General features: G+C 41.8%; 1 protein-coding gene across 1 annotated transcript in view; it reads right to left on the reverse strand.

Moving 5' to 3' along the window:
- Positions 1-11,438: 11,438 nt before the first annotated feature.
- The window catches only part of LOC116508734 (opsin-5-like), a 33,730-nt gene continuing 23,724 nt past the window's right edge, over positions 11,439-21,444 (reverse strand). Inside the window, exons 4-5 of the mRNA XM_032217385.1 lie at positions 16,411-16,739; positions 11,439-12,026 (exon numbers count right to left, since the gene is read on the reverse strand). Coding sequence (XP_032073276.1) covers positions 11,439-12,026; positions 16,411-16,739 — 917 coding nt within the window. The remainder of the gene's footprint in view (positions 12,027-16,410; positions 16,740-21,444) is intronic.

The raw sequence follows: 21,444 nt of genomic DNA on the forward strand, positions 1-21,444 counted from the left end.
CCTGGTCTTCTGCACATGCACTTTGCTTGCATGTGCGCCTTTCATGCATGTGCCTGGTGTTCCACGCATGCACTTTGCTTGCATGTATGCCTTTCACACATGTGCCTGGTTTTCTGCGCATGCACTTTGCTCACATGTGCGCCTTTCATGCATGTGCCCAGTCTTCCATGCATGCGCTTTACTCATGTGTGTGCCTTTCATGCATGCGCCTGGCCTAAATAGGATGGCATAATGCCGGGGCAGGTGGACCCACATGTGATTTCTGCTACCGGTTCGCGTGAACCGGTCCAAACCGGCTGAATACCACCTCTGATAATCACATCATCCTTCATCATTTGTCCAGTTTGAAGTCTTCTTAAATTGGTGGCTATTCCAGTGCAAAAGAATCATAGACTTCTCTCAGGGTGAAAAAGTCAACGTTTTGAGTCCAGGTTCTCCAGAAAACAAGGTCTCCGTGTTGGCCTCATCCTGTACATTAGGAATGGGCAACCTGAAACACATGGACTTCATGGAGCCTCCAATAGCTCCTGCCCAAGATGGCGAGACACAAATTCAGAACCCATGAAGCTTTATACAAGCAAAACTAATATGATAAGCTTTGTAGAACCCATTAATTGGACTCCTTATGGACATCCAACCTCACCAAATGCAGAATGGTGATTTGAAATGTTACAGATACAGTATAAAGCACCGTCTGTAGAAAAGGCAGAGCACCCCTTTTTCTTTCTTTCTTTTTTGGCACTAGGAGGTCTCTGTGGGCATAGACGTTGCATCTCTGATAAATCAATAAGCAGTGGAAGACAGTGGAAGAGAAGTAGAGGTTTAATTGTCCTTCTGTAGTGATCTCGGTTGCACTGAAGTCCATGATGTGGAAAAGAAGCTTTTTGTTAATTCAAGAATAGCAATAATGGTCAAGGATAGACATTGTGGTGGGTTACTTGTCAGGTGAGAATATTTCAACAATGGCCCCCAGCAGGAAAATCAGTTGCTTTTCATATGTGTAAACCCCCTTGAAATCATTGATAAAAGTTCATGCACGAAGGTTTCCAATATAACATATAAAACAGTCCAGGGGCTAGATCTGTGGATGTACATTTTAATTTCCCATAGTTGGTATGCTTGGTTGGTATGGGGTGAAGCCATCTACAAAGATTATCTAAGTTACAAAATTATTTATTTCTAGGTTGAATCTCTCCTTGATTAGTTTCCATCATTTGAATATTCCATATACTGCAATATTCATGTATTTCTTGCTTCAAAATAATGGGGAGCCATACCGGCTTGCTCCGAAACAGCTGACATTTTCTGCCAATTTGACATTCGTATTGTTTTCTTATTGCTACCTAATAATACAGTTGCTGGCTATACCATTTTTAAAATTCTCTGTTAAAGTAAGGGATATTTCCTCTCTTCAATGACTGGAAAGTTGAAAGTTTAATACTTCCTGATCTGATCAAAGTAGACTTTCCAGTTGACTGGGGGGAGGAGGGGGGGGAAAGGAAGTGTGCCTGCTTCCTTGCCTTAAACTGCACTTTAATGTTTGGAAAGCAAACACAGAAACACGGTTGAGAGACCGCCTGCTGCCAATTACCTCCCAAAGACCCATTAGATCACACAGAGCAGGCCTCCTCCAGGTTCCGTCTACCAGCCAATGTCATCTGGCTACTACCCAGGGGAGGGCCTTCTCTGTGGCGGCTCCGGCCCTTTGGAATGAACTCCCCGCAGAGATTTGGACCCTCACCTCTCTCCAGGCCTTCCGAAAAGCCGTTAAAACCTGGCTGTGTCGGCAGGCCTGGGGTCGATGAGTTCCCTTCCCCTCTCGAATCGTGTGGCTGTTGGTTGTTTTTAAATACCCTGTACTTTGTAGTTGTTGTGTTTTCCCCTTCCCCTCCTTGGGTTTGTGAGCCGCCCTGAGTCCCGCCGGGAATAGGGCGGCATATAAATAAAATGAAAACTCAAAACTCAAAAACAGAAGTTTCTCCCACTGACTGATCAGCCTTCTCCCACCATTGGCTCTGTCTCTGGTTACTGTGAAAGGCACAGCTACAGGGGCAAGTTGAAAAATGGACTCTCCTGGAATCTGAGCTTCATTAGTCATTGATATGCAGCCAAGACACTGAAGCTATTCTCAGTTCAGGTAAAATGAAGATTTGGTCATTCTGGGGATGAAAGGAGTCATTTGTGGAGAATATGAATTTGTCTCCCAACCTTCAGGTATGCTCCCGGTTGCGGCATTGCTGAGAACTGCTCTGTCCTCCCTTCTCCTTGAGATGGTGTTATTAAGTGTAGAAATTGAAACCTTCTCATATTCTTATGCCCCAAAGGCTCTTTTGTCAGCACTTCTGTTCATTCACTCAGCAGAAGGTGGAGTTCAGCAAACAGACATACACTTAACCAAACCAATGGCAAATCGTTTTGCACAAGCAGATTTATTTTGGAGAAAAAGGTACCATTTCTGCACAACAATTGAGTTCATAAGCAGAGATATTCATACAGGGTTTGGGTTGGATTATTTATTCATGTGGCAGGGGTGGGTAGTGCTGTAGATTTGGCAGCTGTAGCCCTTGATATTTTAACAGTGGCCACGGTGTAGTCTGGAGCGAGGAATTCAAGTTTTGGGTTGGGATTTCCAGCTTATAGAGAGTGTAAAAAAGCACCTGCAAACAGTTGGAATTTGCTCTTGTTTGTTTGCTTGCTAGCTATAGTGATTTCACAGTATTTTGTTCTTTGCATAGCACCAATAAGATTTGAAGCCTAGAACAACTTGTTTAAACCCAGCTTTCTGTTTATGTGGGAATCTCCGGGAAACAGGTTAGATGGCTGGTTAGATGTCTAAGGTCCCAATTGTGCAAAACCTTGCATGTGCGCTTATATTTGTCATACGGACCCAGCGTTGGGATAAGGAATATTGAGGTCCTGAACTAAATAATACTCTGGGATCTCACATCTATCCTATTTTTCTGTCTGGAATGGATTCCCTGTTGTGCGATTATGAAACAGTTCTGGGGGATGGAAGTAACATTTCCCCTTCAGTAAATTGCAAGGAACCACATACAGAGAGAAAGATGCTCCACACACAGCGTAGCTGGATTGCACAAGCCGAAAATTACCTATGTAACTTTTACATCGACCACCGAATCAGGCCTACCATATTACAGTTGGGTACGTCCTTGTAGCTGGTGAGCTGCTATACCTGAACATCTGGAGTTCTACATACAGGTGAAAAGCAGAGAATCCCAACTCTTGTGATTCAGGAATGGATGTAAGTACACAGGGTCAACATCTGGATTGCAACCCATTAATTTTATCCACACAAAACAGAGTTGCCAGCTTATTTGCTTTGACTGCCACAGACTGACCTACGGTCAGTGGGCAGTTAATTCTGGGTTCCATTCATTTTCTGGCCATGCCAACTACTTCTGCCCAATTTTACTGTATATACAGGCCAGCTCTAACCCTTAGGCACTGCAGCAGTAGACAAGATTCTTTCATATCAAGAGCCCTTTAGGACTCTATTCATCAGCAAACAAAGGCTGGTTGGCTAATATAGCCTTATGAAGTTGTTTCTGTGGATCCCAGTAAGACACATTATGGTAGTACAGTTGGCAATGTGTATGCAACTCTGCAAAATATGGACTTATTTGCTTATTTGCACATGCTCATGCACCCTATGTGTATAACAACAGAGAATCTGGTGCGCCCATTTGCATTATAATTCTGGAAATCTGAGACAAATTGGAAGTCCCAGCCCATTTTGTTCATGTGCCCCACTCACATAAAAGCCATGTGCTAGTTAAAATTGCAAACTAGCTGAGACTACCCGTCAGACCAATGCCTCTGCCACATTTTGCATGGCTCATGCTTTGCCATGCTTGCTAGAGCTATGACCAGTATTGCCATGTTAAAAAGGTATGCTTATACTGTACATCTAAGAAAGCTCCCACCATCCAGATGGATCCCAAAGTGCTTTGCGAGCCTCTGAGCGATTCGCTGATTTTTGTGCGTTTGGTTGTTCAAATAACACAGCGATCGCTTTTGCAAACACTGCAGAAGTAGGGTCACTTCTGGACTAAAGTGCAGCAACTGTCCAACAACTCAGAGCAAGGGCTACATGCTAGGTTTTAAGGACAGCAAGCAAGGAAGAATACTCTACCCAATGGAAATTGCACAAGAAAATTTCAGGCACAAAGCATCTAAATGGCAGCTAGGGATTCAGTGAAGACGCCAGCACAAATACATGAAGTGCTTGCAATATTTTGGTCTTCCTCTTTTCAGCCTAAATGAGACTAAAGCACGCAAGAGATATCATGAGGAGAAGTACAGCTCAGAAAGGGAATATATCAAGCAATCATAGCTAGGCAAACATTTTACTTTTGATCTGTTACCTTCAGGAATGGCTCTGGGAGTGAGAGGTGCAGCTCTAAGGACTAATTTGAACAGATTCATCACTAGGGTTGCCAAGTAACCTAGCACCAACATCCAGAAAATTGGTATCAGTTTATTTAGCATTAAACCTGATCTATACAGAACAACCATCAAATTTGCGCACAGCATAAGTCTTTACTGCATAGGAGGTAAATATTTTATATGGCTTTTTGAGATCTACTTTTCTAATTGCAGTTGAAGACAAAGAGATTATGCTGTGTGATGGTTTGAAAAGTTGGCAACTCTAGCTATTAGTCTTATTTTTGCACACACATCAAGGCTGCGGTTAATCATACCATGATAAATTTTAGCAATTAAGTTTCAAGCCACAAGGGTCTGTAGTTTGCATTCATATGGCAAACTTCAGTTTGAAGAATGCAACTGCTCGTACCTCCCAACTGATGGAAATTTACAATTCTGTCTCATGCAAGGACATATGCATTGGAGACAACCCACAACAATTCGGACTTTTTGTTGGGTGGTCAGTCCCAATCATTTTTCTCGGTACCGATGCCAACAAGGTGTGACCCAGAACCGTGACCCGACAAATGCGCGCCCAACAAATGCGCGCCGACAAAACCACCAAAATGGTGAAGTCGAAAGCATGCCCACTAAAGCGTGCCAACAAAACCGCGCCCACAAAAGCGCGATTAGGGTTTTTAAGGTTAGGATTAGGGTTAGGGTTAGGGTTAGGGTTGTTAATGTTGTTACCATTGTTTTCGCAATATTTTCTATGGCACGCTTTTGTCGGCGTGCATTTGTTGACGCACTTTAGTGGGCGCGCTTTCGATTTTGCCGTTTTGTTGCGGCGGTTTTGTTGGCGTGCATTTGTCGGGCGTGCATTTGTCGGTGAACCACCCGGAACAGCTCCCTACTTCAGTTGCAAACCTCATCAGTTAACCCTGTGGTGTCTTAAAGAGCCTTCCTAATTCGGAAACTTTTCTCAACTAATCAAGCACATCCAATGTTATCATTCTGTGTTTTGTCTCCCACACCCCTACTTTGGATTATATGTTTGCATAAATGTTGCTTTTGCAGAGAGGGGGTGCAGTAGCACATTCACCTAGCTAAGAACTGAAATGGCTAGCAAATGCCCAATAATATAATATCGTGGTCGGCCCTTCCTGGGAGTGTTAAGGTAAGGACTCCACGGGTGGTGTAAATTATGCCTCTCTGCTGTAAACAGCGAAGGAGGAGATGATGGTCTCCATCATCTTAGGTTTCCACACATGTTGCTTTATCTGGTAGATTTCTTCCCAGAAGCAAAAGCCATTGTAGCTCATATGTGTGTTGTTTTTCTGTATCCCTTCATCTTGTCTTCCTTGGATGTTGCTGTTCCTCTGACATTATCTCCCCATGAAGAGTAATGCTTCAGTGAAGCAGAGGAGATTACTTGCCAACAGTAACGTGCTTATGGATTTTGTGCTTGGTGCCCCAGTTATACAAGAGGAAAGCACTTCAGATATTGTCTGGTTTTTCTTTCTTCCCCCTCCCCTGGAGTGGCTCCCACTGAGAAGTTTGGTTTCTTTTGTTTTTTTGTTTCAACAAACTTCATTTCCTCCCCTTAGCTTTACCCCACGCTGAATGAATACTGTGAATGTAATCAAGTGGAAGTGAAGGCAGATCATTTTGAGGAGGTCTTAATTCAGTGGGAGGGTTACATGCTTTGCATGCAGAAAATCCCAGGTTTCATCCCCGGTGTTTCTGATTAAAATGGTCTCAGGTGATGGGGAAAAAATAATCTTTCCCTGAGACCTGGAGAGCTGCTGCCAGTCGAAGTGGACAGTACTGGGTTGGATGGTCCAATGATCTGACGTAGCATAAAACAGCTTCAGAAATTCTCCAAGGCATTGTAGGTTGGTGTGCCATTGGATGACTTTTTATGACTCTGCAGCTCTTCTTGACACAAAAATGTGTGAAAGTCGCACTTTTGATGCCAGGTATTTGTAGTTATAAGAGGGAGACTAAATCTCTCCTCCAGTAAGTCTGCAGTGGAAAGCCTACTTTAAGACAAGCTGTTTGTTCCCTGGCTAAATATTCCCTTTCCTCTGACTTTGGTGCTCAACAAAAAGGTACAGAACCAACTTTCTTCTCCAGGAATTCACACACACAATAACAGCATCTGTATCTGGACAGAATGAGGGGGGAATCAGATTATATAGAATACAGAAAGACAAGTGATTTGAAATGTATTTGAATATAATTAGCTCAGGTTGGTAGTTGAGCTATTGGTCTGAGCTCTGAGTTTGGCAATTTGGTTGCAAACATTTCATCACCATTCAAGAAGACATCATCAGTGTGCTTTGAATTGTGCTCGTCTGATGAGCACAATTCAAAGCACACTGATGATGCCTTCTCAAATAGTGATGAAGCATTTGCAACAAATTGCCAAACTTGGAGCGCTGACCAATAGCCCAGACAAGTAATTTATCCTATGCTGTGGAAAATATATATAGAGAAGAAGTACAGCTAGGGTGATGTGAGAAACCATTTTTTTCTTATGATTCAATGCAGACAAAAGTTTTCTTTTGCACACATTCCTATTAGAGGTCTTGGGTGAACTGCCATTATGAAATGGCACATCTGTCAGCTAGACCAGGGATTTCCAAACTTGGCAATTTTAAGACTTGTGAACTTCGACTCCCAGAATTCCTCAGTCAGGCATACTGTTAGATGTGGACTTGCTGGCTGGGGAATTCTGGGAGTTGAAGTCCACAAGTCTTAAAATTGTCAAGTTTGGAGACTTCTGATCTAGATCCATTTTTCCAAAATAAGTACCAGTAATATAATAAACCCATTCATTTTGCAATGGCAGCGTGTAATAGATTACTCACTGTAAGCCAATTTTGATAGACTTTTTAGGACAAAAGAGATGTGCAAAAATCCAGGAGAATTATTGTGACCCAAATTGTTCTAATTCTAATTAACAAGTTGGATATTAATTGGCAGTAGGCTAGATGGGTAGACCAATCCTCTACCCTGTTATAAAGCAATTCCATATGCTTCACTAAAACCAACAGTTTTAGAGATACCCTTAAGGACAATAAATATTTCCTCTGGATTCCTCAAAAGCTTCCTTGACACTCTCCCTTGATAAACTCAAGATGGGAGACAGTTACCAGGAGGAAAGACAGCTACAGCTACTAAATTTGTTCAGTAACAAATAACTCCAAGGGGAAAAATAAATTACGATGGACCAGAGATGAGAAACACCTTCACTACAGAAGGGAGGTGAAAATCTCATCTGGTTATTGTGACTTCTTCTACCTTTCAGCAGTCCAGCACTGAAAAGAGAGGCTGACCAAGGTTGGATTGAGAGTGGTTGGCATTTTTTTTACTATGAATGTAACACATATAGTGCTTAGTAGAAATAGGCTGAAGTGAAATTTGGTTGAGAATTAATTTTTTGGCATTGTTACACTGGATGTAGGCTCCAGACAAATGCTGGACCACTGTAGCTAGTTTATATTTTCACACCAAACCGTACAATAAAACTTAGAGATGGATAATCCTAACATTTGCTCTTCTGAGCCCTGGCATGTGCTGAACCAAATTGGATGCAGATAATACCATGATCAGAAGTGTTGGTCTCTGCTCTACTGTCAAAATAGCGATTATATTTTTTAAAAAGCAGAAACTAGATGTTGGATGTAACAGCTGACCAAAATCAGCAGCTCCATGTTTCTAGCTCAACTCCTATCTGTCTCAGAATGGCTTAGTAATTGAAAATATGTGATGAAATCAAATTGCCTGGCCATCCGTCTCTCTAAACAGAGGCCAGTAAATGAATGGGTTCATTAGGCTACATTTCAACTTTCAGATTATTGGATGTTGGAGGAAAACAGATGAAGAGACTCAGGTCTTCTGACCCTCAGAAAACATGTTGTATATACCCTATTCTACTTTTTGCCCATAATTTTAATCTCTCTCTCTCTTCCACCATGCCCTTTTGTCCATTCTGGCCAATTGTAAAGGCTGCTCTATTCTCATCTCCTTTTTTATGACAATAATCAACCTTTGCTGTTACTGAAGATCTGTTTCTGAGGCTGGGAAGACCACTCAGATAGCAACTGCACTTAAACTTATACACCGCTTCCAGATGAGGCATTCAGCCGGTTCGGTTAGTTAGCCCGAACTGGTAGCGCAAATCATGGGTGGGCATGCCCACCCGCCCCAGCTCTATGCCATCCTATTTAGACATGTTTTTGAGGCTGGGCACATATGTAGAAGGTGTGCAAGGGAGCAAAGTGCATGTGCGGAAGGCTGGGTGGAAGTGGCGTGTGCGCCCACGTGCGAGCGGGCATGCACAGAGTGAACCGGTGATAACAAAATGTGAAACCTGCTACTGACCGCTTCATAGTGCTGAAGTGGTTTACAGAGTCAGTATATTTCTCCCAACAATCTGGGTTCTCATTTTAACAACCTTGGAAGGATGGAAGGCTGAATCAACCTTGAGCTCATAGGATCGAACTCCAGACAGTTGGGAAGAGTCAGCCTGCAATATTGCATTCTAATTTCTGTGCCACCACGGCTCTTCACCATGATGATGATGCTATCCAGTTGGCAAAATTGAGTGACCTTCCTAGTCTAATATTTTAAACGAAAGGAAATGGGTTATAAAAATTAATTAAATCTCAACTATGAGATGAGTAACAATTAACTTAATTTTCTTTACTGGGCATTAGATCATTCAGACATAATACATGTGCCTCTTTTCCACTATCCAAAGGGACATTCATTTCTTAAGCTTTCCCTTAATTCCTACAAATGCATGAATGGTTCAGAATTTCATTCATCCCCATTGTTCTTTCTTGTAGAAAATAACTACTGTTCATGTCCCAATGTTGTTACGTATATCCGCCAAGTTTCTGTATTCTATATTTTATGAGGAGAATCATTAAAGATGTTAACAGATTGCTGTTTTTTTTAAAAAAAATACAGCAATCTCCTTATTTAAGATATACTTTAAAAAAAATAAAGGAAATGTTGTCCTTCCTTGTTTTAATGGCATATTTTTAAAATATGCCATTAAATATGTTGATTCTGTTGTACCTTTTAGAAAGTGGAGGTTGAGAAATAGGAGGGAATTAACCAGACACAACAACATTGCCGATGTCCTATTTGCTCCTTTTTTTTTGTTGAGCAACATTGCATAATAGCTGTCACCAAAAAGGCTCTAGTGAGTTTAAGCTATTTATTACAGAGTCCTGCCATTTCATTGGCACTTAGCTTTCTTAATATGTGCCAACATGAAAGGAATGGGATTGTCCTTTTTAGATGGAGAGAAATACTATATATTTTTTAAAAAAAATAATCTTCACATCTAGTCCCTCCCTTCTAAGGACATCCCTCCCTTTCCTTGTTGTTACGGTGATGACCAAATGCCTTGGGAGCTCATTATAAAACCCAGACTTTATCTTTATAGCCCAACCATAGAGAATGCTGTGTCCTTGGAGGCCATTATTTTCAATGCCGTGTTTTGGGCATGAAATGACCATTGGTCAAAATTCTTCACTATGTTTTGAGTAGTAGTTCTTTTCTCAGACGGTGATGGATTTAAATGAGAAGTAGTACTATTGAATGCTTACTTGCTTGAAGAACTGCAGTTTTTTTTAGGATGTTCCCTCAACTTAAGCCTCTTGTGTGAGGTAGAAAGATGTCATTTTTTTACCCCTCAGGTAAAATTGTGGAAACAGTAACTTTTCATGATTGAGTCCCACAACTGATATTAAGGCTGTAGAGGACAGGGTGGAACATCTGTTGTAATAGCACCTTAGATTTCTTAGCTTTCTACCATGTAATACTTTATGAGAAATCAATGTTCTTTATCATTAATAAACTGTCATAATCATCCTTAAAGGCGGGATAAATAGGAAAAACAAAACGTGGGAAATTAGATGAGTAATATCTGAGTCAACACACTGGATTGGTTCTGTGCTGGCATGAATTGATCTTTAAAAATATGATGGGCCTGAGGGAAATCTAGCTAAGATATTACAGCAAACATCAGCACTGTGACTGTAGGAGCCATAGAATCCACTGGAATAACAGATGTAAAACGTATCCAAGTTATTATGTAATTTTGTCAGCACATCTGATAAGCAAGTGATCCTACGTCTCTGAGCTCTTATCAATCTAATTTGATTGAATTATTTTTGTTTTGCAATTAATTATTCCTACTTTCAGCATCATCTGCGTGGATTGACTGAAAGTGAGCTATGCAAATAACTCACAGTGCAGTACAGATTGAACAGGTAAGAAACCTGCATGTGATACTCTGATGTCATAAATGCCAGAAGGATCTTTAGATCCTGTTTTGTTTGGAGGCTTGGCATTGTTGATTTTTTCCCCCCTTATAGATGCAAAATTGCCGATACAAAATTACATCTATTTAAAAAAATGTATAATTTGCAAAGAACATTTTGGGAACAATGGTATGTAAGGATAAAAGGTGATTTTTTAGGTAGATTAAAAAAAAACCCTTTCCCAGCTTTACCATGTTAACTGGGCATGATGAAAATGATAAATCAAATATCTGGATAGCTTTAGGTAGTGGAAGGTGGACCTGGATAGAAAGGACCAACCCCTGCCTTTGAACCAGGGGTGAAATGCTACCGGTTTGGATCGGTTCACCCAAACTGGTAGTAAAAAAGTGCTACCGGTTTGGGCGAACCGATAGTTCCAATGATCAGCTGTGCAACAATCAGCTGTGCTGCATGATTAGAAACCGTGTGGCACAGCTGATTGTTGCACAGCTGATTGTCCAGTAGCATTTTTTTACTACTGGTTTGGGCCAACCAGTAGCTCCAACGATCCGCTGTGTGACAATCAGCTGTGCTGTGCGATTGTGCAGCACAGCTGATTGTCACACAGCTGATCGTCGGAATGACCAGTTCACTTGAACTGGTAGCTCTGATGATCAATTCTGTTGGTGGCCATATGTGCGCGAAGCAAACCGGTAGCAGCCTTCAGAGCATTTCACCCCTGTTTTGAACCCTTTCCTCTTACCATGCTTACATGAGATCTCTCACAATGTTTGAAGGCAGAACATCTCCAGCCACATTCATAGTCCCTATTCCAGTCTTTTTTTTGGTCATGAGCACCATGACTTGCACAGTTCGCTTGAAACTTGGCCGGCAAGCTCTTCCATCTCTCAGAATTGCAAGAGGGTTAGTCTTGGAGGCTGTGTCAGATTTCTGGGTGAGCCTATAGCACCGGGGATAATTGCTGAAGCATTCAAAGGTGTCAGAACAGTTCCTACAGGATCCACGGTGGTCAGTGAAAGCAGTAGAGAATCTCATGGAAGCCCGGCCATCTGGCGTGTGGAAGGATCGGAGGGTGATGACCCTGGACCGGCCACAACAGCAGACTGCACACACTGCCTGGAAGAAGGAGAGGTCTTTAGAAAGGAACTTCTGGAAGTTGGGCTTGAAGAGCAGATACACCAGAGGGTTGTAGGTGGCCGAGGACTTGGCGAAGACAGCAGACAGGGCAAAGGCCAGGATTGGCACTTTGCTGGCATCGCCAAATGCTGCCCACATAGCAACAATGGCATAGGGGGTCCAAGCAGCCAGAAATCCAATGCACACAGAAACACTGAGCTGGAAAAGAGAGGGAAGAACCAAGAGGAAAATCGTAATATGCTCCACATTTTGCTTCATTTTAAGTTTATGTAAGGAGATTCCTACATTGCAATAAGATAGGGTGCGGCTTGATTGGTTTGGGTTAATGTAATACATAAACCCAGCCAATTATAATTTATTCAGGAAATCATGGTTAAGCAAGCAATGGCTTATTGTGATTTGTGACTCAAGTCTATAACTCAACCATCCATAACTTAGCCAGTCTTCATTTTGATTAAGCTTATACAGTAGAATCTAGCTGAACATTGAGCTTTGTGGCAGGCCAGTGCAGAAGTCTTACAATCTCTACTGAATATTTTAGGGTCAGAGTTACTACAAATAGGCATTAGTTTTAAATGACTGTAATTCTCAGGACTTCCTGAAACAATATAGAGCAGTGATAGTCAACCTGGTCCCCATCGCCCACTTGTGGGCATTCCAGCTTTCATGGTGGGCGGTAGGAGTTTTGTCTGATACTGAAACACTTTCCTTTTTTAATTTAATTGACTTCCCTACTTTATAAATCACCATTACTGTGGAACTGGTGGGTGGTAAGAAACTTTTACTACTAACAGAGATACAAAAGGTTGACTACCCCTGATATAGAGTGTGGTTATGCACTGAGAGTACTGAGATGTTCCTTAAAAATAGACAATCTAAATGTCTCTGTTTCCTGGGCTTCTTAGAACAAAAAGGTGACTTCACCATCAAGTATGTTGTACATCCAACCACATTAGTCTGCTTGAATCAATTCCAAACAATAGGGAAGCATTCTAGTATCCACACAGTCTTTTCTGTGATAAAAAATGGAAGGTTATCAACTTCAGACCCTTCCTTCCTTCCTTCTTTCCTTCCTCCCTCCCTTCTCCTCTCCTTCCTTCCTTCCTCCTTCCTTCCTTCCCCCTTCCTCCATTCTCCTCTTCTTTCCTTTCTTCTCCTTCCTTCTTTCCTCCTTCTTTCCTCCTTCCTTCTTTCCTTCCTCCCTCCCTCACTTCTCCCCTTCCTTCCCCCTTCTTCCCTTCCTTCCTTTCATCCCCTTCTTTCCTTCCCCCTTCCTTCTCCTCTTCCTTCCTTCCCCTTCCTTCCTTCTCTTCTTTCTTCCTTTCTTTCCCCTTCCTTCTTCCTTCCTTCCTTCCCCTTTCCTTCCTCCCTTTCAATTTTCCTTCCTCCCTCTCTCTCTCCCTCCCTCCCTCCTTCCTTCCCTTGTTCAGCATGGTAATGTCTATATGGGCATTACCTTTGCAGGTAATGTACTGAATGTGAAAACATTAGTTTCTTGCATTTCCTGTGCATGAAATTTTGCTTTGTTTCTTTAAAAGAAAAGGTAAAATCTCCCTGGAATTAAAACTGACTTCTGGGGATTAAATGGAGAGATCCATATTTTCTGGGCAACAGTAGAGAAGTGATTGCTATTGCTCTTTCCAATGTTTCCAGTTGCTTCTCCTATAGAAGCAGGACTGCATTAGAGCTAAGCAATGTGCTGCAGCTGAATAGCATCATCATAGCATCATTCTGTACTCAAGAGATCTAGCTGCCGGAAGATAAATAAGTATCTATCGCACTTCTGGAGAGAAACTATCTACCGCAGCTCAAAATAATATGCTGCTGGCGTGTATATTTAATTAGCCTGTAATTAATGAGTTAATTAATTCAACTGGTGAATTGGTTAGTGCATTCAACCAGATGATAAACAAGGCCTGGAGTTTCTCTTCTCTTTAGATAAGCAGGTTGTGATATGCTGCTGACATACTGCTTGCCGATCAAGAGGGTAAGGTGTGTACACATTTAAATTAAGTTGTCAAATCATGACAGGCAGCCGTGCAACATGAATGAGCAAATCATCCTGATGTAATAGAACTCTCTCTCTCTCATTTTATCTTTGCCTGCTGCTGTGCCTGATTCATCACGCCACCTCTGTCTTCCAATGGCATTTTTGTGGGGGAAGCATTTTTTTTTAAAAAAGTTCCCCAAATTGAAGATTCTTCATATGAGGATTCCCAGGGATTCTGGAAGAATAAACCATTGGCAAGAAAGGGTGCATTTAGACTAGCAGCAGGGATGTCACTGAAAGTAGATACCCCAGCTGTGCGACTTAGAATAGCATTCTAAGCAGATTGACACCCTCTTGAGCAGTGAAACATCTTCAAGGAAAAAAACAGAAAATCCAGTTGCCTCTTGAAAAAGCACCTTTGGGGGAACCATGACCTGGATGGCTGAGAATCTCCATAGACTTTTGTCATGGATGTTAAGAAAATCACTGCAGTCGTTAAGCAAATCCGACTTTCCCTATTGATTGTGCTTGTCAGAAGCCAGCTGGGAAGATTGCAAATGATGATCACCTGACTTCAGAAGGGTGGAACCATCATAAATACCATATTTTTGGACTATAAGATGCACCGGTGTATAAGAAGCACCAAGATTTTGAACAGGTAAGTAAGAAAAAAAAGGCAAAAACGTCCTAGTTTTTGCAAAAAACGGTCCATTTTTCGCCTGTTTTTAGCAAAAATGGGTTGTGGGGTTTCAGGAGGCCAAAAAATGGCTGTATTCAGTGTATAATACACACTAACACTTCCATGCTCTTTTAAGGGGTGGAAAGGTGCATCTTATACCCCACAAAATACAATACATTATGTGATTGTGGGAATGCTACGATGGTTTTTTTCAGGGCTGTTGTAACTTCGAATGGCTGCTAAAGGAATGGTTGTAAGTAGAGGCTTGCCTGTAAAATAGTTTGTTTCCTTTTGGTCAGAATGTTTTGTGACTCTAAGCTCTGTGGTTTGTAAAACATGGTTTAGGATTTAAATATGCTATGGGAACTCAGCCAATTATTGCTTAGATTATGTTTGAGGAAAACATGATTTATAGGTAAAGGTAAAGGTTCCACCACACATAGGTGTTTCCGGCTCTAGGGGGAGGTGCTCATCTCTGTTTCAAAGCTGAAGAGCCAGCGCTATCCGAAGATGTCTCCGTGGTCATGTAACTGGCATGACTAAATGGCGAAGGCACACGGAACGCTGTTACCTTCCCACCAAAGGTGGTCTCTATTTTTCTACTTGCATTTTACGTGCTTTCGAACTGCTAGATGGGCAGAAGCTGGGACAAGTAAGGGGAGCTCACTCCGATACGCAGTGTTAGGGATTCGAACCGCTGAACTGCCAACCTTCTGATTGACAAGCTCAGTGTCTTAGCTACTGAGCCACCACATCCCTCACATATCTTGAACCCTGCATAACAAATACATAACAACCCAAAGCTGAAAAAAGGGGTAAGCAAGCCCAGATATTTGTTGCAAAGGGAAATGATGTTGTATGCATCAGGACATCATTTTTGCAAATGATGTGAATTACAGTATGTATTTTGTATCTGTTATAGATGCATACTTTTTGAAGATACAGATTACAGTATTTTTCGGAGTATAAGACGCTCGGAAGTATAAGATACACCTAGCTTTTGGAGAGGAAAACAAAGGGAAAAAATCTGCCTCTGCCTCCCAGCATTTTGCCTCCTTGCAACAAACAGTAAACAGTACAGATGATATCCACTGTTTGTGGTGTTACATTTCAGACTATACTTGTACATATGCTGTTAAAATTGATGTGGGTTTCTGGAAGTATAGTTATTCTCTGTTATTTAAAAGAAGATACAATAGCATTGGGCTTCTTCAGATCAGGCATTTATTTTAAAAAGCTTCTTCATTTTGTTAAGTTGTCTAGAACAATAATAAAGCAGTCTTTAAAAACAAGTCTAATAATTTGAACATTCTCTAGGCATTTATAGTTATTGACTTACCTCTTTGCAGCAAGCAGCAAACAGCCTGATTAGCACAAGAAAAAAAATCTGCCTCTGCCTCCCAGCAATTTGCCTTGTGGAGCAAACAGCAAGTTTCACCTTCAATGATCGGACTTCCCGATCATCAGCTGTTGCAGGGATTGCCATAACCTATTGCCGCCTCTCCAAGCCTCATTTTCCCCGATTGCTGCCAGGAGGTAAATCGCTGGGAGACAGAGGCCAAAGGGTGGGGGGCGGTGGGTGGGTGGGGCTACATTCAGCGTATAAGACCCATCCAAATTTTTACCCTCTTTATACTCTGGAAAAAAAAATGCTATAGCTTTGGAAGCCCAGAGCCCGAGTTGGAATGGAGAGATTGGCTTTCCATCTTAACACAATTCATTCTCCCATTTGATGCTTATATAACATCCTTCAGTTGGTGGTTTTTGTCAGTAAATTGAAGTACTATTTGGGATTATTTCCCTTCTTGCAGGAAAACATCCCAGAATACAAAACCTAAAATTAAGAGATTTTCTAAAGAAACTGCTTCCATATGGGCATCAGAAACCTATCCACATCATGCTTCAATCCTTACCTTGACAATTAGACTATGAACACTGTTAGGTTTGCTCTGGGGTGACATGTGCTGTTTCACTGCTCTTCTGGACACTTTCACTGTCCAAAGGATGAGTGAGTAGGAGATGATTATCAGGATGCATGGAATGATGTAACAGAAGACAAAGAGGGCCATGATGTAGAATTTGGCTTCTCTGGTTGAGGCTTTCCATTTGATGCAGCAAGCAGTCCCATAGGGTTCTGGCCCATAACTGCCCCAGTCAGCCAGAGGAGCCGCTGCGAAGATGAATGCATAAATCCAGACACAGGCTAGCAAGACCCCAGCATATGGCGGAGAAAATTTATTGCCTAAAGAAAGAAAGGGAAGGAGACGGATCAGAGCTTTTCCCAATAAGGCAATCTGTTTATTCGTTTAAAGGATTCTTTGCCTGAAATGGAAAAAAGAAAACAGACAGGGCAGAATAATCAAAGCTAACAGTTTAAAACAGGGTTGTCAAACTCAAGGCCAGAGGGCCAGATCCGGCCCGCAGGGTGCTTAGATCTGGCCCGTGGAGTCGCCCTGGAAACAGTGAAGGACTGGCCCGCAGTGCCTCTGCCACCCAAAATGGAGCTTGGGAGGGCTGTATATGGCCCCCCTGAACTTTGTTTTCACTGGCAGAGGATTGCAGGAGGCTATCACAGCAGAAAACAGAGCTTGCGAGGAAGCACTCCCAAGCTCCATTGTTGCTGGCAGAGGGTTGCAGGAAGCCATCGCAGCCAAAACAGAGCTCGGGAGCCTGTTTTCGCTGGCAGAGCACTCGGACCTCCAGAGCAGTGGTGAAATTCATTTTTTTTTTACTACTGGTTCTGTGGGCTTGGTGGGCGTGGCAGGGAAGGATACTGCAAAATCTCCATTCCCACACCCTTCCTAGGGGAAGGATATTGCAAAATCTCAATTCCTACTCCACTCCAGGCGAGGGTCAATGCAAAATCCCCATGTCCTCCTGATCAGCTGGGACTCATGAGGCAGAGAATAGATGGGGGGGGGGGGCAGTCAGAGGTGATATTTGCCGGGTCTCCAAACTACATAAAATTTCTGCTACCGGTTCTCCAGAACCTGCCAGAACCTGCTGAATTTCACCCGTGCTCCAAAGGCACTTCCAACAGGAGTGATATCAAGCAGGTCACATCCACCCTGGCCATGCCCCCATGCCATCCCAAAGTCAAAGACAAACTCTGATGTGGCCCTCAATGAAATTGAGTTTGACACCCCTGGTCTAAAATATAAATGGAAATACATTTATTTTTACTTTTTAGCTCAGTGAGAAACTGAGGAAGTCAATTTTTCAACAGTGCTGACTGAAATGTCTTGGGATGGAAGCATCGATAGTCCACTACACTTACGACACTGGTAGAATAGTTTCACAATGTTTTTCTTGGTGGTTGTTAAATGAACATGATGTCATAAAGCAAATGTGACTGTTGTAAAGTGGATGCAATGGTTAAGTGAACCAATGGGTGCGCTTTTGCCAAACATTGGAAGTACCGTTTTTTTTCGCAGAGCCACCATAAAACACAGTCATGTGACTGTGGGACTTTGCATGGCTGTAAATGCAGGTGTTGCCAAGCACCTGAAGTTTGGTCACATGACCATGGAGGGGCCCATCGGAACATTGAATCTGGGTCGTCATAAGTCCCTTTTTTTTCAGGACAGTGGTAAATGTCTGGTTCTAAGCTGAAGACTATTTATACAAGGTCTTCTAATAGAAATAATATGGGAATCTATCTTCTGTCAACAGTGATGATGCAATCAAAATTTTGCCCATTTTCTGTGCATGTCACTTGGATAAGACAATCACAGCTACTTCATTGATTTTGGGAACCTGACCGAGGCTTCCCAAGAGCATGAAGAAACTCATCTTGATTAAAAAAAACCCTATTTTATTAATTTACTGTGAATTCTGCTCATTCACATCCAGCAAAGTCTTTCGAGGGAGGATTTACAGTCACAGACCTTATCTGGCTTGGAGAGCTGACAGGCCAATATCTGCAGAACGTGGCAAGGAATCTCGGAGAGTCACAAACCAATTAGTGAACTAATTGTCTCCTGCAAACTCCATTCCCCTTTCGCTCCTCTTTTATTTCCTCTGGGAGGGGCCATTGATCTTCCATCTGTGGCCTTACTCCCAAATTGACTTCTGTTCTTTAGTTGTTCCCTTCGGCGGACAACTCTGCGCATGCGCACACTGGGAACAGGCTCCAGCTGTTTGTCTGCCTCACTGATGTCTGACTCTGAAGGCATCTTATAACTGGCATACGGCTCTGACCCCCTCTCTGCCTCCAACACAGAGCCCTCATCAGAACCTTCCCCAGACTCCAGGACAGGCCCATGTTCCTCCCCAACCTCCTCACTGTCTGACTCTGCTGCCAGTTCCACTCACAATCCACAACACCATTTCTTAGTGATACCCTTGTCATAAACTATATTTCTATACTAATTCTGTCTGGAAATATCAGAGAGAAAACCTGGATCTAGTTGTAAATACAGCTTATGTTTTATCTCTAAGCTATATCCCTAAAGAGGAAACAAAGCCATTTTTAGTTAGGCACACCATGGAGGTTGTTTTTATGGAGTGAATGTTATAAGAGAAGGCCATTGCTGTCTTCTACAGATACCAAAGAAAAATGAGTCCTAGAAGTTGTAAAAAGAACAATGCAACAAGATAGATCGCTAAAGCTAAAAATGGGGAAACTGTTAAAAACAGATTCAGGTCTTACACATATGATATGCAGGTGAATTACTGAGGTCCCAAAATAAAGCCGACCCCATATTTATTTAAGGTGTACTATGAACCTCTTTTGCACTTTGTAAGAATTGTGATGAAAATTCACATATGAGTCATTCAAAATTGATTTTTTTCTAGTCCTTCCCCTTCCCATTGCTGATTCATAAAATAACATCTATTGTTACATCATGGATATGTATTATCCAGGGACAAAACCAGGTTTTACATAAAAGTTCCTCCTTCAATATAGTTGGGAAATTTACTGTCCAAGCCCCTGGTGGTATATCCTGATTATACTCAATTAAATGATTAAATGATAGTAGGTCAATATGTGGCAGCTTCCTATAGTAGCTCCCCATTATATGTTTTAAACGAGGCACCATAAAATTCATTTTGTTTCTTCTTGTTTTGGATCCAGAACCATCAAAAGAAAATCAACAGTGAATTAAAACTTAAAATTAGACCCTTTCTCTGTTGTTTATCTTTTGAGTTAATTCTTAAAGCTGAATTGCTTTATTCCTACAAAAACAACTTCCTAAATTCTATGCATGTTTACTGAGAAGAGAATCCTATTGAGTTCAGTGAAACAGTAACAGGTTTCAATCCAGTCCAGTCCAGTCCAATCCAATCCAATCTAATCTGTGAACCGGAGGTAAAGGTTAGTATCATTTTTATGGATCTTGTACTCTGTGAGATTGGTTGTTTACTGTCTATAAAACTGGAATGGGAAACTACTATCTGTAAACATGCAACAAATCCTACTCACCCTCAAACTGAAGGTGTTGCTGAAGATGTTACCTAGATCTGCACGCAAAACAATCAAGTAAGCTCAAAGTAAGCCAAAATCTCACCCCTCAATATTTCTCCTGCCTAAGCAGGCTACATGGAATGACTATAAAAAGGGAACAGAGTGTGTGAAGCATTTGAATTTGATAATTTGTACATCACTATCAAAGCTGACATCAGCCAGCGCATAGAAAAACTCAAAAGATTAGTGCAAAATTGGATGATGTGGAGAGACCTGGCCCATAGAATCACCAAGAGTGGGACACCACTGAATGGATAACATTAATTGTTCATGTAGTTCTGGATTTGGAAAGTATGTTTATAATTTGGAATACATGAGAGATTGGGGGAAACTGTCTAGTGAGAGGGAATCAACCTTGTGATCAGAGCAACAGTCATGTGATTGGAATATCACAATGCGTGGGGGGGGCAGGCTTAGATTGCAAGTGTGTGAGTGTTGTTTTTACATTTTTGACCCCCATCCCTGAAGTGGAGGATTGTTGTTGCCTTATCTTATTAACCGCTATTTCAGCCTTTACAATCACAACCAGTATCATTATTTAGAGTAACTATGATTATTCTCAGTTTTTGTTTTCCAGATAATTTGATCTCAGGGAACAAGTAATATACTAACCACCAAGGGAAAAGATTCAGTCTTTTGGTTCTGAGATTTACATAGTGCCTGAATGACCTTTTTTTCCCCCCAAAGAACTGCTGGAGATTATTTTTAAAAACATTATTTGCATGCACAGTTGTCCCTCTGCTTTCTTGCAAAAAGCTGTACCAACTATTCTGACGAATGGCCTTTAAACACAAAATTGCATATTTGTGTGGACATGTCAAGCTGCACTGGCCAGTATTTTCAGAAGGTCTTTTGACACATTATTTGTAATGTCAGGTTTGATCAAAAGATTTGGATTTGAGGACTGTATTCTCTTTGTATAATAAAAGTAACTTCTGTTTACTTCAAGGTGAGTGATTTTGTAGACACCTAGTGCCTGCTTTATAAAGCCAAGCATATATCATATCAATGCCTAATACAATAGAATGTTATTCATTATGTCCTGTTTTAGACTTGCTAGCTAGAAATAAAGAAGTTGTTTGGAATCAATTTGGGATAAGCAGCATAGGTGTTATTCAGCCGGTTCTGACCAGTTCTAAAGAACCTAGCAGAAAGTAGTAGTTCAGAGTAGTTGCTGAACACAGTAGTTCAGCAAATACTATGTCTGGATGGCCCCGCCCACATCTATTCGCTGTCTCCCAAGTGCCAGATGGGTCTTCTTTTGTTGCCCTGCCCAGGAGAACAGAGCTGGAAAGCAGATTAGTGGGGTGGGGAGAGAATGGAGATTTTGTAGTATCTTTCCCCTGCCATACCCACCAAGTCGCACCCAACAAACCATGCCACACCTACCAAGCCATGCCCACAGAACTGGTAGTAAAAGAATTGTGAATCCCACCACTGATAAGCAGGTGAAACCATAGGTTGTATATCAGAAACACCA

This window comes from Thamnophis elegans, chromosome 5, assembly GCF_009769535.1.
Source record: "Thamnophis elegans isolate rThaEle1 chromosome 5, rThaEle1.pri, whole genome shotgun sequence".
Lineage (NCBI taxonomy): Eukaryota > Metazoa > Chordata > Lepidosauria > Squamata > Colubridae > Thamnophis > Thamnophis elegans.